Source organism: Orycteropus afer, unplaced genomic scaffold, assembly GCF_000298275.1.
Source record: "Orycteropus afer afer isolate SDZICR_OR568_19922 unplaced genomic scaffold, OryAfe1.0 scaffold00051, whole genome shotgun sequence".
NCBI classification, from domain to species: Eukaryota; Metazoa; Chordata; class Mammalia; order Tubulidentata; family Orycteropodidae; genus Orycteropus; species Orycteropus afer.
This window is the reverse complement of record NW_006921638.1, coordinates 175,044-188,642: the sequence shown is the minus strand read 5'-3', so window position 1 is coordinate 188,642 and position 13,599 is coordinate 175,044. Positions and strand designations below refer to the sequence as shown.

The 13,599-nt window shown below is 33.7% G+C and overlaps 1 protein-coding gene across 1 annotated transcript in view; it reads left to right on the top strand.

The window, feature by feature from the left end:
* The window catches only part of STRN3 (striatin 3), a 135,855-nt gene that overhangs the window by 82,541 nt on the left and 39,715 nt on the right, over positions 1-13,599 (top strand). The window contains exons 6-8 of the mRNA XM_007938524.1: positions 1,815-1,944; positions 3,907-4,048; positions 8,664-8,774. Of these exons, the coding sequence (XP_007936715.1) occupies positions 1,815-1,944; positions 3,907-4,048; positions 8,664-8,774 (383 nt within the window). The remainder of the gene's footprint in view (positions 1-1,814; positions 1,945-3,906; positions 4,049-8,663; positions 8,775-13,599) is intronic.

Here is a 13,599-nt window from a genome sequence, read left to right as displayed (position 1 = left end):
TTCCACCAGGCTGTATCAGACCAGCAAACCTGGTCGTTCCCCCCCCCCCTTTTTTTTTCCAAATGAGTTTGAGTTTTGTTCTGTTCTCCCTCTCTGTCCATGATCTCCTACATAGATCCTCTTCCAGTTGGTTGACAGTAGTAGCCGGGCACCATCTAGTTCTTCTGGTCTCATGGTCGTATAGGCTGCAATTTGGATGGTGTACCAGTCGCTAGGACTAATTGTTTCCATGACTTTTTTGGTTTTCTTCATTTTTCTTTGCTCTGGATGAGGAGAGACCCATTGTTGCATCTAGATGGCAGCTTGCAAGCTTTTAAGATCCCAGTCACTACTCGCCACAGTAGGAGGTGGAACAATGTTTTGTGTAGTATGTTATGCCAGTTGAGCTTGATGTCCTCTGTGACTATTAGGGACCATAATTTTATGGAACTGAATTCTTACTAAGAAATAATAATCTAGCATATTATTTAAACATGCTAGAGTAAATCACAGAAGGAAGTGCTAGAAAACTTTAAAATGGTGTTTCTAACTATATGTATAGGAGTGAAAGGAAGAGTGTGATATTTGATTTCAAAATTCAAAGCAAAATTCTCATATCTTTAAAAAAAACAAAGAACACTTTCTGTCATTGATGAAAATACTTCCTTTACCTTTTGCCAGATATGTTCTTTATCTTTCTTTGAATCCCCAAATATTAAGATATATTATAAATGTAGAACTGAAAAGTGGGTGTTCTTTTATGGTAAGTTTGTTTTTACTAATTTGCATTTGGAAAACCCATCTTTTTTCTGCATTTGGTCTTTATGCAGATCCTTTTGGGTGGAGTATAGCAGACCTCATGCCATGTTAAAATGCTACTAAAAATACTCTGAACTGTGCTATGTTCTTAATTTGGACTAATGGAAAGAACCAATCTTGGGGCAAAATGCCCTGAATTTTAGTTTATTCTTCTTCTTTTTTTTTTTTTTTAACCATGTATTTTTAGTGCTGGTAATGACCCTTGAGATCACCCAGTTCAACTCACATTTTACAGGTAAAGAAATTGCGACCAGAAGGTTTAAAGTGACTTGGCCAGAGTCAGAGATTTTTATTGTGAAAGTCTTAGTTCAGCTTAATTTTCTATTTCATTGCTGCTTCTACTGTTAAGACATTTAAACAGCTTTACGAAAACCTCTTTTCACATATTGAGAAACTCAAATCAGTTTAAAAGACATGATTTAGTAAGTAGATAAAATTGATTATTATCCATTAAATGATTGGTTCTGAAAGACTTGAAAATATTTCTTTAACAGCTTTTAAGGATCTTTTTTTTCTAAGTAAGAAAATCTGTAAAATGGACTGGGGTGTTCTTTTTTTATTACTTAAAATCTGGTCCTTATGATACTTTGGTATTTTACCATTTTAGTCCTCAAACATTTCGGCTAAGCTCTGAGACGTTGTAGAGTTTTAAGAAGTGCTAAATTTTTGTTGTTTGCTTATGATGGCTTTATTTTGAGAAATAATAGAATATATGAATGTCTAATACTATAGGATTATTTTTGATGCAGTAATTACCTAAAATATTCTAAGTAGTAAATGTCAGAGAAACTAAATGTATAGAAAGAAATTACTTTTACTTTAAGCCTAGAACATAAATAAGTGTTAAAAAAAATTTTATGGAGTGTGTGTGAAATATGTAAAACGATACATTATAAGTAAGTTGTCATTTGAATCTGTATAGCTACCTTCAAGTACTGTTTTTAAATAGGAGCCAGTAAGAAATACCAGAATTGACCAGTAGAGCACATTGACTCATCTTTTCTCCCCTCTTACAGGCCCTCTGGGGATGTTCTTGAGACATTCAATTTCTTAGAAAATGCTGATGACAGTGATGAAGATGAGGAAAATGACATGATTGAAGGCATCCCAGAAGGAAAAGAAAAACATCGGATGAATAAACACAAAGTAGAAACTCAATTTTCTATTTTCATTAGCTATTATAATACATATACATGCACACACATTTCAAATAATTTAATATTTCAGAAAGGGAATTTTTGAAGCATCTTACTTAACTGACATTGAGTGTGATAGATTATTTTTTTATTTTGAGATATTTCACTTAACATTTTATGTAGTCAACCCTTAATTATTAACATACAGGAGGAAATATTTGCTGTATCGTTCACAGAATGGTCAAGAGAGGGTCCGTTTTTAGTATAAGACTATTTTTGAAACTTTTTTTAAAAAGTGACCCCCTTCCCCTTAATCCAGCTGCCACAATTAAAAATTAACTGCTGAAGTCTGTGTCTTAATGTATAATAAGCAGGTTATAAATTAACTGAAGCTGCAACAGAGATAGTTCCACACTAAGTGTGGGAGTAGTATATGGACTGTGATATGTTTGTGTATTCTCATTTGTTGTATGGATCAATGAAAATTTACTTCTGTTTATAAACTGAAAAATCAGTTTTCCTATTTTATTGGTGATGAGGGGTAGCTGTAGCAGCAAAACTAGATTAGATGATTCATTTGTGAATTATCAGAGTATATGTTTTTTCAAGAGTGTGTAAAAGAAGAAAGGTTTATTTGTGGTTCTTTGGGATGTTACAGTAATGTGGAGAAAATGTCAGTGTTCCTCAAAAGCTTCCAGCTACAAGAGCAGTTTTAAATGTTTCTGCCACATTTCATATGTTTTACATACTGTATTGGGTAAATAGAGATTTTGTTTCTTTACTATCTATTTGGTCTGCTCTTCAGTAAAGCGCTATTATAATTACCGTAGTTTTTTTTATTTGTTTGTTTTAATTGTGATTTGGGTAAAACTTGACAGAGTAAATTCACTCTACATACAGCAGCTCACATACACTTTGTCTCATGATATTGATTGCAATTTACCACAATGCAATAGCTTCCCTCCCATTTCCTCTCCCTAGTTACCTCTTCCCTGTGTCCTTCCCTCCATGCATTCCTGTCCCCTGTGCATATACAGCCCCTCTATATTCTCTCGTGATTGTTCTCTCCAAGGAGTGTATCTACCTAATGTAAATATTCAGCTCATATGCCTGTCTTTAGGAGCTCTGGTAGCATAGTGCCTAAGGCACTTGACTGTTTACCAGAAGGCTGGCGATTCAAACCCACCAGCCACTCCTCGGAAGGAAGGTTGGGCAATCCTACTTCTGTAGTGATACTGCCTCGGAAACCCAAGGAGGGGTCGCTATGAGTCGGGGCCGACTCGATGGCAAACAACAACAACATGCCTGTCTTTTGTTTGGCTGGAAGCCACAGGAGTAGGTTCAATTCTAGACCTGAAGGGCAGCTAAGGGGCCATAGTCTCAGTGGTTCCTCCAGAGTCTATCAGACCAGCAAACCTGGTCTTTTTTTTTTTAAATGATTTTGACTTTTGTTCCATGTTTTTATCCCAGTCTATCCAGGATCTCCTACAGAGATCACCCTCTGAGTGGTTGACAGTTAATTACCATAGTTTTTAACTTAGATTAGTTACTGTTCCTATTAGCTGTACCATATTATTATTACTACCTAGGCTGTGGGTGTTAGACTAAGTATGTAGTTTTCAGAATGTGAGGTCAATTCAAAACAACAGTATCGGAATGCAGGTGAGTGAGTGGGCCTTTAATGAGGTCTAACTCTGAATTTACTGTAAGAAAAAAGTTAAATATTCTTTGTAATTGGCTCTTTGATAATTCTTGGTACCAGGTTACTAGTGACACACATATCACAGCTGATCTTGAGAACTACTTACCTGGAGTTAAATTTGGGATTTGTGAACTTTGTGGAAAATTTAAAATTTTGGTTCCAAAGATTTTTAAATGGGTGTATAAATGTAAAGATAATTGTGTGAAGACATTAAAGGACTCCTTCACAATTTTGGATAATCGTAATTTTTGGCTTATGGTTTATTTGCAGATAGGTAATGAAGGTTTAGCTGCTGACCTTACTGATGACCCTGATACTGAAGAAGCACTGAAAGAATTTGATTTTTTAGTGACTGCTGAAGATGGTGAGGGCGCTGGAGAAGCACGGAGTTCAGGGGATGGCACAGAATGGGGTAAGGTGATAAAGAAATTGGGGTACAGGGTGGGGGTGGGAGAAATCTAGCCCTTAACAGGTGAATTACTATTAAATATTTTTTGTGGAATGTGTGTATCTGAATGTATGGTGGCAGTTAAACAAAGAGCAAGGGGAAGTGTTATTGAATAATTTAAGTGTATTTTGTACCAATATGTTTAGATTTGATACTAAACATAAATATTTGGCTTTTGGTAGGTTTTCATTTTTAAAATTTGTCTTCAAGTTGAAACATTTGGAAATTCACTTCCTTTCCTCTTGGTAGAATTTTATTGTTTTTTTTTAATGAGCATGTATTCAGTTTTAAACATTCCCATTAGTTAATTTGGGGATGAATTTATTTCAAGAAAACATATTTTTAAGTGTGCATGTATGATGTTATCTGACCTATTGCTAGTAACAAATAAAACTACTAATTCTGAATTATAGATCCATATTAAACAAGATTTAATGAAAATATTAAACTTTATTGCATATAATGTCAGTGTGTAAATGTTAGGATGTAGCCTTTGGAAGTGATATATTATGCTAATAATAATCCATTTATAACTAAAAGGGATAAGTCACAATTCTGTACAAGGTAAAAACCCCATTAGAAAATAAAAGTATACATATTTTTTTAAATGACCAAGGTCCAGTATATTATTCCTATTAAATCTTTTCATTCAATCATCTTTTAATATCAGCACATTTTTTGATAGGTAGAATTCAGTATGTACTTAAGAAATTTTTCTGGAGAAAATTACTAATTACCTTAATATGTATTTCACTTGAACACCAAAGTTGCTTAGTTCCTAGCTAAAGCAATCATCACTAGATTTAAAAATTACTTTGGTGATAGGAAACGTGCCTGGACAAAAATATACCTCATTTATGTATTGAAACTTAATATTGCTAATAGCAAGAGAGACAAAACCTAACAGATTTGACCCTCTTGATGTAAAAATGATTCAAAAGCCCAAAAGATCAGAATTTTGTTACCAACTTTATCATTGTTTGCAATTCTCAAGTATTGCAAACCTCACTTATCTAATGTACACAGTTACTTTCTAGACTTAGAATGTACATTTTTATACTTACTATTTGAAGATAGATATGTTACTTTAAAAGCTTACCTTTCTTAAGAATTAGCTTTTCTCAGGAGATACAATAAAAGATAGGTTTTTTACTTTTAGCTTCTCTGTACAGCCCATTCAGTGTTAGAAATACCATATCTTTTCCCAATAATTTTTATAGTACCTGTTTTTTCATAATTACAAAATAATGCATATATATTTTAGAAAGCTTAGAACTCACAGCATGCATGCAGAGGAAAATGAAAACTCACCTGTTGGAGAGAGCTATGGTGTACACACACATGCACTCATTCAAACACTTATACTCACTCACATACACATAACTTTTTAATTAGAAAGGATTTACAATATGCTGATTTGTAACCTATACTTTTCATTTAATATATTCTTAGGCACATATAGATTATTTCATTTTAAAAAATGACCAAAAACAATTTATTGAACATCTGTATTTCTGAATCTTGACACACACCCATTTCTGTTTTCTTAGGCTAAAAGTGCTTGATGTTGAACTGCTACTCAAAAATATATACAGAAATTTCAGGAACTTCATTTGTATGTAATGGCATTATTTCTTTAATATGAAGTACCATATAATGTTCTGTTCTTCCGTCCAAAGGCTTCTGGATGTAGAGTAGAACTTAAAAAGAGAGGACCTAATCAGTGAATGATAACTGTCAATATTTTACTCTTTACTGTCCATATTTGAGAGTGACCTGTTGTCATCTGAGTAAATAGTAACTTACAAAGCCTTTTCACTGTAGATGAGATAGAAATACTATCTTTAAAGCATTTAAGTTCTCAAAAAGGAAAAGGACTCTTTTAGGTACAAAATACTTCAAGTTACTCTTTCCTTAAGAAATGAAAAACTATCAAAAGGATCCTGTTTATGCAGTATTCAGAAGTTTATTATTTTCGCCAAGAGATCTCATATTTAGTTTTTCCCAATCAAAGAGAATGGATATACAAGTACTCCTTTATATTTATTTAATTTATTACTGAAAATTTCTTTAGTTGTAAATGAGAGGGTGTCAGTTTCCAGATTTAAATTATTGGGTGAAAGACAGATATTTTTCTTTATTATAAATAGTCTTGACTATTTATCCACAATTGGATAATCTGTGTTATTTTTTGTTTGTATACTACCAATCTGTTCAGTTAACTGATTTGGAAACCTCTGCTTTTCAGAAAGCTCTTTTATTCATGTTTTTCTTCTGTCATCTGAGTTACTGATCCTGAGTTTAATGTTGATATGTTTTATTCTTCTCATAACCAAAAATATTTGTTAGGACTTCTGATTTTTGCTATTTCTTTCATGGAAACTAGACTTTTTAAGGATATTCAGTTATTTGCTCCCACACTTTGAAATTGTAATCCTTGGAAATTGATAGGACTACAAAAATGCATTAGTACCTGAACATTTTCTGTTATTAAAATACAGTGGGTAATTAAAGCACTGAATGTTTGTATAAAGTTAGTTATAAATTTATGTACTTTTTAGTAGGTTTGTGTGATCTTCCACTTGGATAATTAGAATTACCATAATAGAATTTCATGTTTTTGGGGTTTTGAGTTGTCAGAGGACAACTTTTTTGTGCATATTTGTATATTCTTTTAAACAAAAAAGTACCCTTAATGAATTCAACCTCATTTCTTGATATTTTTTTTCTTCCCCCTAGATTTTTTTAAAAACAGGATTAACATGTAGAAGAGTATGCTGCCTCTTCCCTTTTGCTCTTATCTATTTCTTATAAGCACTATCAAATCAGCTGTTACTTACCAGGCAAGTTTGAGGATATTGTTTGTGCACATATGCAATCACCAGCCTGTTTTTTACACTCCCTACACTTTCCTTTGTTTTCTAGATTTGAGATTATCTTGCAAGTAGTGTTATATTCTTTTTAAGCCTGCCTTTTTTAATTTAAATACCCTTTGATTTTTCACTTTACTCCCCTTTGCTACTTTAGTTAGAGCTATTTGTAGCTTTTTTCTTTCTACAGAGGTCTTTTTAGAAACTGCTTGGCTATCTTATTTAATTGTTTTGACTTACTTAGTTTCCTTTATAAAGTTTATAACAAAGATTTTAATTTTAACTTTTCACATACCAGTTACCTATGATCATAGATAGATGAGTAGAAAGTGATGACAACTGTAAGATACAGTTAAGTTTGATATCTTGAGTTCAGAAATTTGAATGTCTGTTGCCATTCAAATATGGGAATTTCTTATGTTTACTAAATAATATATGTGTGGGTGTGTATATGCTGTAGGTATATCCACACATGCTACATTAGTCTATAAAGAATAAAAGGCTTTTTTAATGCCCACTTTATAGCTTAAGCCCTTGAGGCTTAGGGTGATTATAAGAACTGTAAGCCAGAATATAATGAATATAAACCAGAATCAAAATTTAATGTTTTCCTTATAACCTAACTATTCATTTCATCTTACTGACTTAGCCTATGTGTTTTGGTAAAAAAAAAAAATTTTTGATACAACCAGCTTGCAAAACTCCTAGCTCTGTAGCAAGATGTTAAGCATCTTAATAATATGGCTTGTTTAAAATGAAAAAAATGAACGAAAAATCCTTAATGCTTAAAATAATTCTAAAAGCTTTATACTGCTTCTTTTTAACACTGTTTCTTCCTCTAGTTTACTGTACAGTAATTTTTTTTCCAGGCACAAGTATTTAATTAAAACAAATAGGGATTTGTTAATTCAGTATGTCATCTTTAACAGATATATAATAATGTATGTTTTCACTGCTTTTATCTTACCCTCAAAAAATCAGCCCTAAAAAAATTCTTCAGTGGAATTTGAGTTTTGTTTGTTTACTTGCTTGCTAATCTTAGTTTTAGACCTGTGGAAGAAGGTTATGAGATGTTGAACTTTTTGAATGGGATAGGGGCAGAGGTGGGATTCTCTGAAAGCTTTGTATGGATTTTTTGAGACATTGTACTTTGGAACTATATGTATATATTATATTGGGCAAGAATGCCACTCCATTAGTTTAGCTGTTCTGTGCATGTAGAGTCAGTGTGACAGGAGATGCATGAATATTTTCATTAATAAAACAGTGCTGACTTTTCCAACTTGCACTTTTATAAGTAGTTTGCATGTAATCCATTCATTTGCTTTTATGATGCTGGCTGAATGATTTTTTTATTAACACTTTATAAAGATGCAGTGATCTAATTATTACAGCATTAGATTTCTAATGTCAGTCCATTGAAAGAATACCAGTTGTTAAAGAATGATAACTTTTAAATTTGTGATTCATAAAAATAAAGCCGCATTTAACTATTGTTTCTGTTAACATTAAATGTTTAGAAACCTATGACATGGGCATTTAGAGTTTGATTTGTGAATAACAAAGCTGAGACTGCACCTTTAAAGTATTTTTAGTATATATTGTTAGTTCATTTTTACTATGATTATGTGAAGCTGTAAGAGTTTACTGCCAACAGCCTGCATTGCCAACTGCTGATTTTTTTTCTTTTAATAATATGCTGCATGTAGACAAAGATGACCTCTCCCCAACTGCTGAGGTTTGGGATATAGACCAGGGACTAATAAATAAACTGAAGGAACAGTACAAGAAGGAACGAAAGGGGAAGAAAGGGGTGAAGAGTAAGTGCAGATTCTGAATATTAAATATTATATACCAATATTGAGGGAAAAAAAAAACTTTGATACTGTTTTTTTACATAATTTTTTTCCTTTTGTTTCATCAAGGGAGCAACCAACTTTAAACTTTGTCTGTTGTAGAATTGAAATTTACTTGAATATAAGTTAGGATGCACTATTGATCAAGTAGAAAATCACTTTAAATATATGGGTGGGGTGAAGGAAAGATTTCAAGTTTTTCTAAAGTTTTAAAACGTTTACCAAATTGTAAGAAATAATTCCATTAAAAATAATAGAAATTTCTCCAAAAAGGAGAAATATAAATATCTCTGTTTGTGATATATATGATACTGTAGCTATACTGACTCATACCCAGGTTACATTTCTTAGTTTGAGGATCCTGGCATACAGTGAATAGGAAAGCCTTTACCATAGTTTCTGCTTTCTGGCCTTCATCCAACCAAAAACCCTAATAACAGCAAAAAAATCTCTGCTGGGTGGCATAGTGCCTAAGGCATTAGACTGCTAACGAGAAGGCTGGCAGTTCCTTCTGCCAGAAGGAGTGGGTTTCCACCGCCACTCCTCGGAAGGAAAACTGGGCCGTCTACTTCCATAGAGATACAGCCTCGGAAACCCAAGGAGGGGTTGCTGTGAGTTGGAATCGACTCGATGGCAGTGAGTTTGCTTTTTTGTTTTTTGGGGTAATATTTTCTTGGCTAACCTGGTGGGGGCAGAAGTCCAGAGAAGAAGGTAGCGGTGGTAGTAGGGTTTGTTCAGTCAGTAATGGCAAGGTGTTTTTTGGTGCCTAATACACTTTTCACTACTTTATGTTCTGACCAGTGTACAGTAAAAGTATAAATGCAGCTGTAGTACCTATCCCAAAAAAATAATTCTTTTCAGTTTTGTGAATCAAATTTAAAAACAGCCTCATGAAAAGAATCTGGAGACTTACGAGTATTAAATGGAATTCCAAACTTATTTTTGGGAAACTTTACCTTGAGCTGGCCATTTATGCCTGCTAGTCTTAAGTATTTTGATTATGTTAAGGAGAAAATAGTGAGTGACAAAGGTAAAAACCTGTAACTCACTGCTGTGGAGTTGGATCTGGCTCACAGCGACCCTTCCTGGTGGGGTCAAACCACTAACCTTCTGGTTAGCAGTCAGATACCTTAGGCATTACACCACCAGAGCTTCTATTAAATTATCCAGTCTTCCTTCTGCGGAGTGGCTGGTGCATTTGAGCTACTAACCTTCTGGTTAGTAGTCAGATACTCTAGGCACTATGCCACCAGAGAGCCTTCTATAGGCAGTCATTTATTATTTCTTTATATGGTCATAAATACATTCATTTATAAAATGGTAGACATAATGGGAAGAGTTGTAAGATTTTTGACAGTAAAGTATTGAGTGATTTCTTTTATTCTGAAGGCTAATAAGTAGAGTTTTGACAATTTTAATGTGCACGTTTTTATACTAGCTTTTATTATTGAATGTGAATACGAAGATAAATAATTGTCAAAGAAGTTTCAGGCCATATGGTGAACTGCTTGTTATATTTAAGACATTAAATGCTGGTCTGGGGCTATGTTCAGCTCTAACATAACTTACCTATTACTTATGCATGTTAAGTATGAAAGAAATGTTGCATGATCGACTCTTTTAATATAGACACAATGACATTGGAATTTCAGGATTTAGGGTTTGTTTGTTCCAAAGAAATAAATTAGTATAATACTAGGTTACTAATGTATATTGTTTGTAAGCTAAGTTTTCTGCTCAGAATTTCTTAGAAAAATGTTTGATAATGTTTGTGTCTGATTTAAAATAGAAATATTCTTTGTTTTCCTGATACTTTTTGGAGGTTTAGAAACATAAGATAAGTCAACTAAAAGTCTTTTCTAGTTGCAAGTTTAAAATTTGTCTCTATTTTTTAAGATTTAAAAGCATACCTGTTCAACTAAGAATATTAGAAACAGTAATTGAAGCTACATTTAAAAATCCCTGGAGAAAATAATTTAATTTTCATAATGCACATAGTTTTGTAATCTGCCTACTTACCTGATAGTTCATACAAACTAACATTCCATGTCAACAAATACTCCTCTGTATATGTTTTCCGTTTCTTTTTTAACCAAACAGCCATGTTGCGGAACCTAATATAAAACAGGTGAAAGGGAGCTGCTGAGATTGAATCAGGATTTGAGAACCCCAGAGCCATGACTCGAGGCTCTGATATTTAATAGTATTTTATTATCTAGTAATACTTTATTGTCTAGCCAGTCCCTGTAAAACTTGAATTTATATTTGTTTTATCAAAACATGAACTCATTTTTTTTATCTAATCATAAAAATAACACATTTATTCTGAAAATATGAGTAAATGCTACCAGTAGTCCTACCATTTAGAGATTGACCACATTTAATATTTGGTATATTCCCATCAAAACTTAAAATTTTCAAGAAGAATATTATTATTATTTTGAAACTCAGTCTTTTTATACTTAATGTTTTATAGTCATCTAAAATATGATGATTTTAATGGTTTCATAGTATTTCATTTTGTGAATTTAAGCTAGCCTCCTTGATAAACTTTTATTAATGTTGCTTATTTCTTTGTAGTTTTGTAAACAACCCTGTCTTTAAGATTACCTATGTAAGGAGATACAGTGAAACCTATAAAAATTGAAACTTGGTAGGACTGCCTTGTCTAGTTTTCCACCTTTAACAGGGTACAGTTTACCACTTTTCTATCACTCTCTATTAGTGGGAAATAAACTTCAGTTTTCCTTCATTGACAGGTTTCTTCCTTAACATAGGTTCTACCTTTCACAGGTTTGCTGTGAAAGGATGAGATTTTCAGCAGAATGTCTCAAGAAAGAATAATTAGGAAATAATAAATTATGTTTCTTCATATATTCCCCATATGAAATTAGGAGCTCTGGTAGCATAGTGCCTAAGGTACTATTCTAGTTCTTAGTGGATACACTTGTCTTAGTTTTCCTGATTTATTCTCCTCTATTCGGACTTTCCTGTCTTTTCATTGTATAGGATCTGATTTATTTGCCATCTCCCTTCTTTTCCTACTGGTGTTAATGAATTGCTGTACATCTTTTGACATGTGATTATCAATTTATTGGAAAAGGGAGGTCTTTTTACCTTTCAGTGTTTCTTTTTTAATGTAAATTATAAGTGAGCTTTCTTGGATCATTGTCTAATTTTCATCTTAGTATTTGTCATTTTCTGTTCCCTATCCAAGATGACAAACTGTCAGGTTTCTTGATTTGATTTCTTACTTTTAAAACTGCCCAGTCAGATAGCTTAGTTTTTCTTTTTCAAGAAAATAACCTTAATCTGGGAATTTTGGCTAATATTAGACAAATCAGATTGATGATCTTTTAGTTAGTACAGATTTTTTAAATGTGGAACAATTTGTAGTTAAACCAGTTGTGTGTGTGTGTGTGTATATGTGTGTGTGTGTATATATATATATATATATATATATATATAATTTTTCATTTTGAGTGCAAATTTAAACTTAATAGTTCATGCACATTTGGTTTCATGGCCTGGATTACAATCCCAAACCATAAAAACCTCTTCTCCCATCTGTTCCCTGTGACTACCCCTTCCCTGTGCTCTCCTTATTATGCATTCCTGTCTGTCTAGCTTTCCTTCTGTGCAAATGCTGGCCTTCTGATGCCTCATGGTTGATTGATTTAAAGGATGCATCTCCCTAAGGTAGTTGGGTGCATCTCCCTGGGATAGGTATTCTGCTTGTAGGCCTTTTTACTGTTTGGCTGAGAGCTAATCCACAGAAGGGAATACAGTTCCAGGCCCAAAGGATAACCCAGGGCCATAGTCTTGGGAGTTCCACTAGTCTCTATCCAACCAGTAATTCTGGTCATTTTTGTGTTTTTGAATTTTGTTGCACATTTGTCCTCCTACTCTATCCAGTATCTCCAGTATTGATCCCTTTCCTGGTGATTGGCATAGGTAGCTGGGCACCATCTAGTTCTTCTGGTCTCAGGGTCATGTAGGCTGGGTTCCCTGTGGTCTATCATATTCTTGAACTAATTGTTTCCAAAAGACTCTGATATTCATTCTTCTTTGCTTCAGACAAGGGGAGACCAATAGTTGCAATACTTGAAAGCTTTTAAAAGACCCTAGTTGCCACTCACCAAAGTAGGATGTAGAACTAGATTTTTATGTACTATGTTATGCCAGTTGAGCATGATGTCCCCCAAGACTATGGTCCCAAGCCCACAGGCCCAGTAACTCTCTCCCTCAAGATGTTTGGTTGTCTCTGAGAAGCTACTCCAACCTTGTCACCTGTTACCTGTAATGTATATGATTGTTTTTGTAGCACAAGTACATATGTAAAACTGTCTTCAGCCAAATATATCCTTGGTCTTGGGTATACTCCTGTTTGTTTGCCCACTCCTGATTGTCTCACCTGTCTATGCATTTACCCATAGCCTAGTGTTTGCTTCCACTGGTAAGGCATTTTGCATGTAATAGTATTTGCCTCTGTTGTCTATATCTTTTGTGCATGTTTCTGTGTCTCCTTTTCCCTATAATCATTGTGCTGGTCATATACTTTTGTTATATTGCCTTTCCCTTCACCCAAATCACCATGTGACTCTTAACTAGTCAGAAATTTCCCCTCCTCTTCCCTTCCATCCCCAGTAACCAACTGCAAAAACGGCAAGGAGGCCACATGTTCTGACCTCCTCTAACCCTACAAGAGGAAGACAGGATTACCAGCAGTAACCCAAGGCCTGTTCCTGCCAGGCCAGACATGCTGCCTCCCTCCAGCCCTTTCACCAAC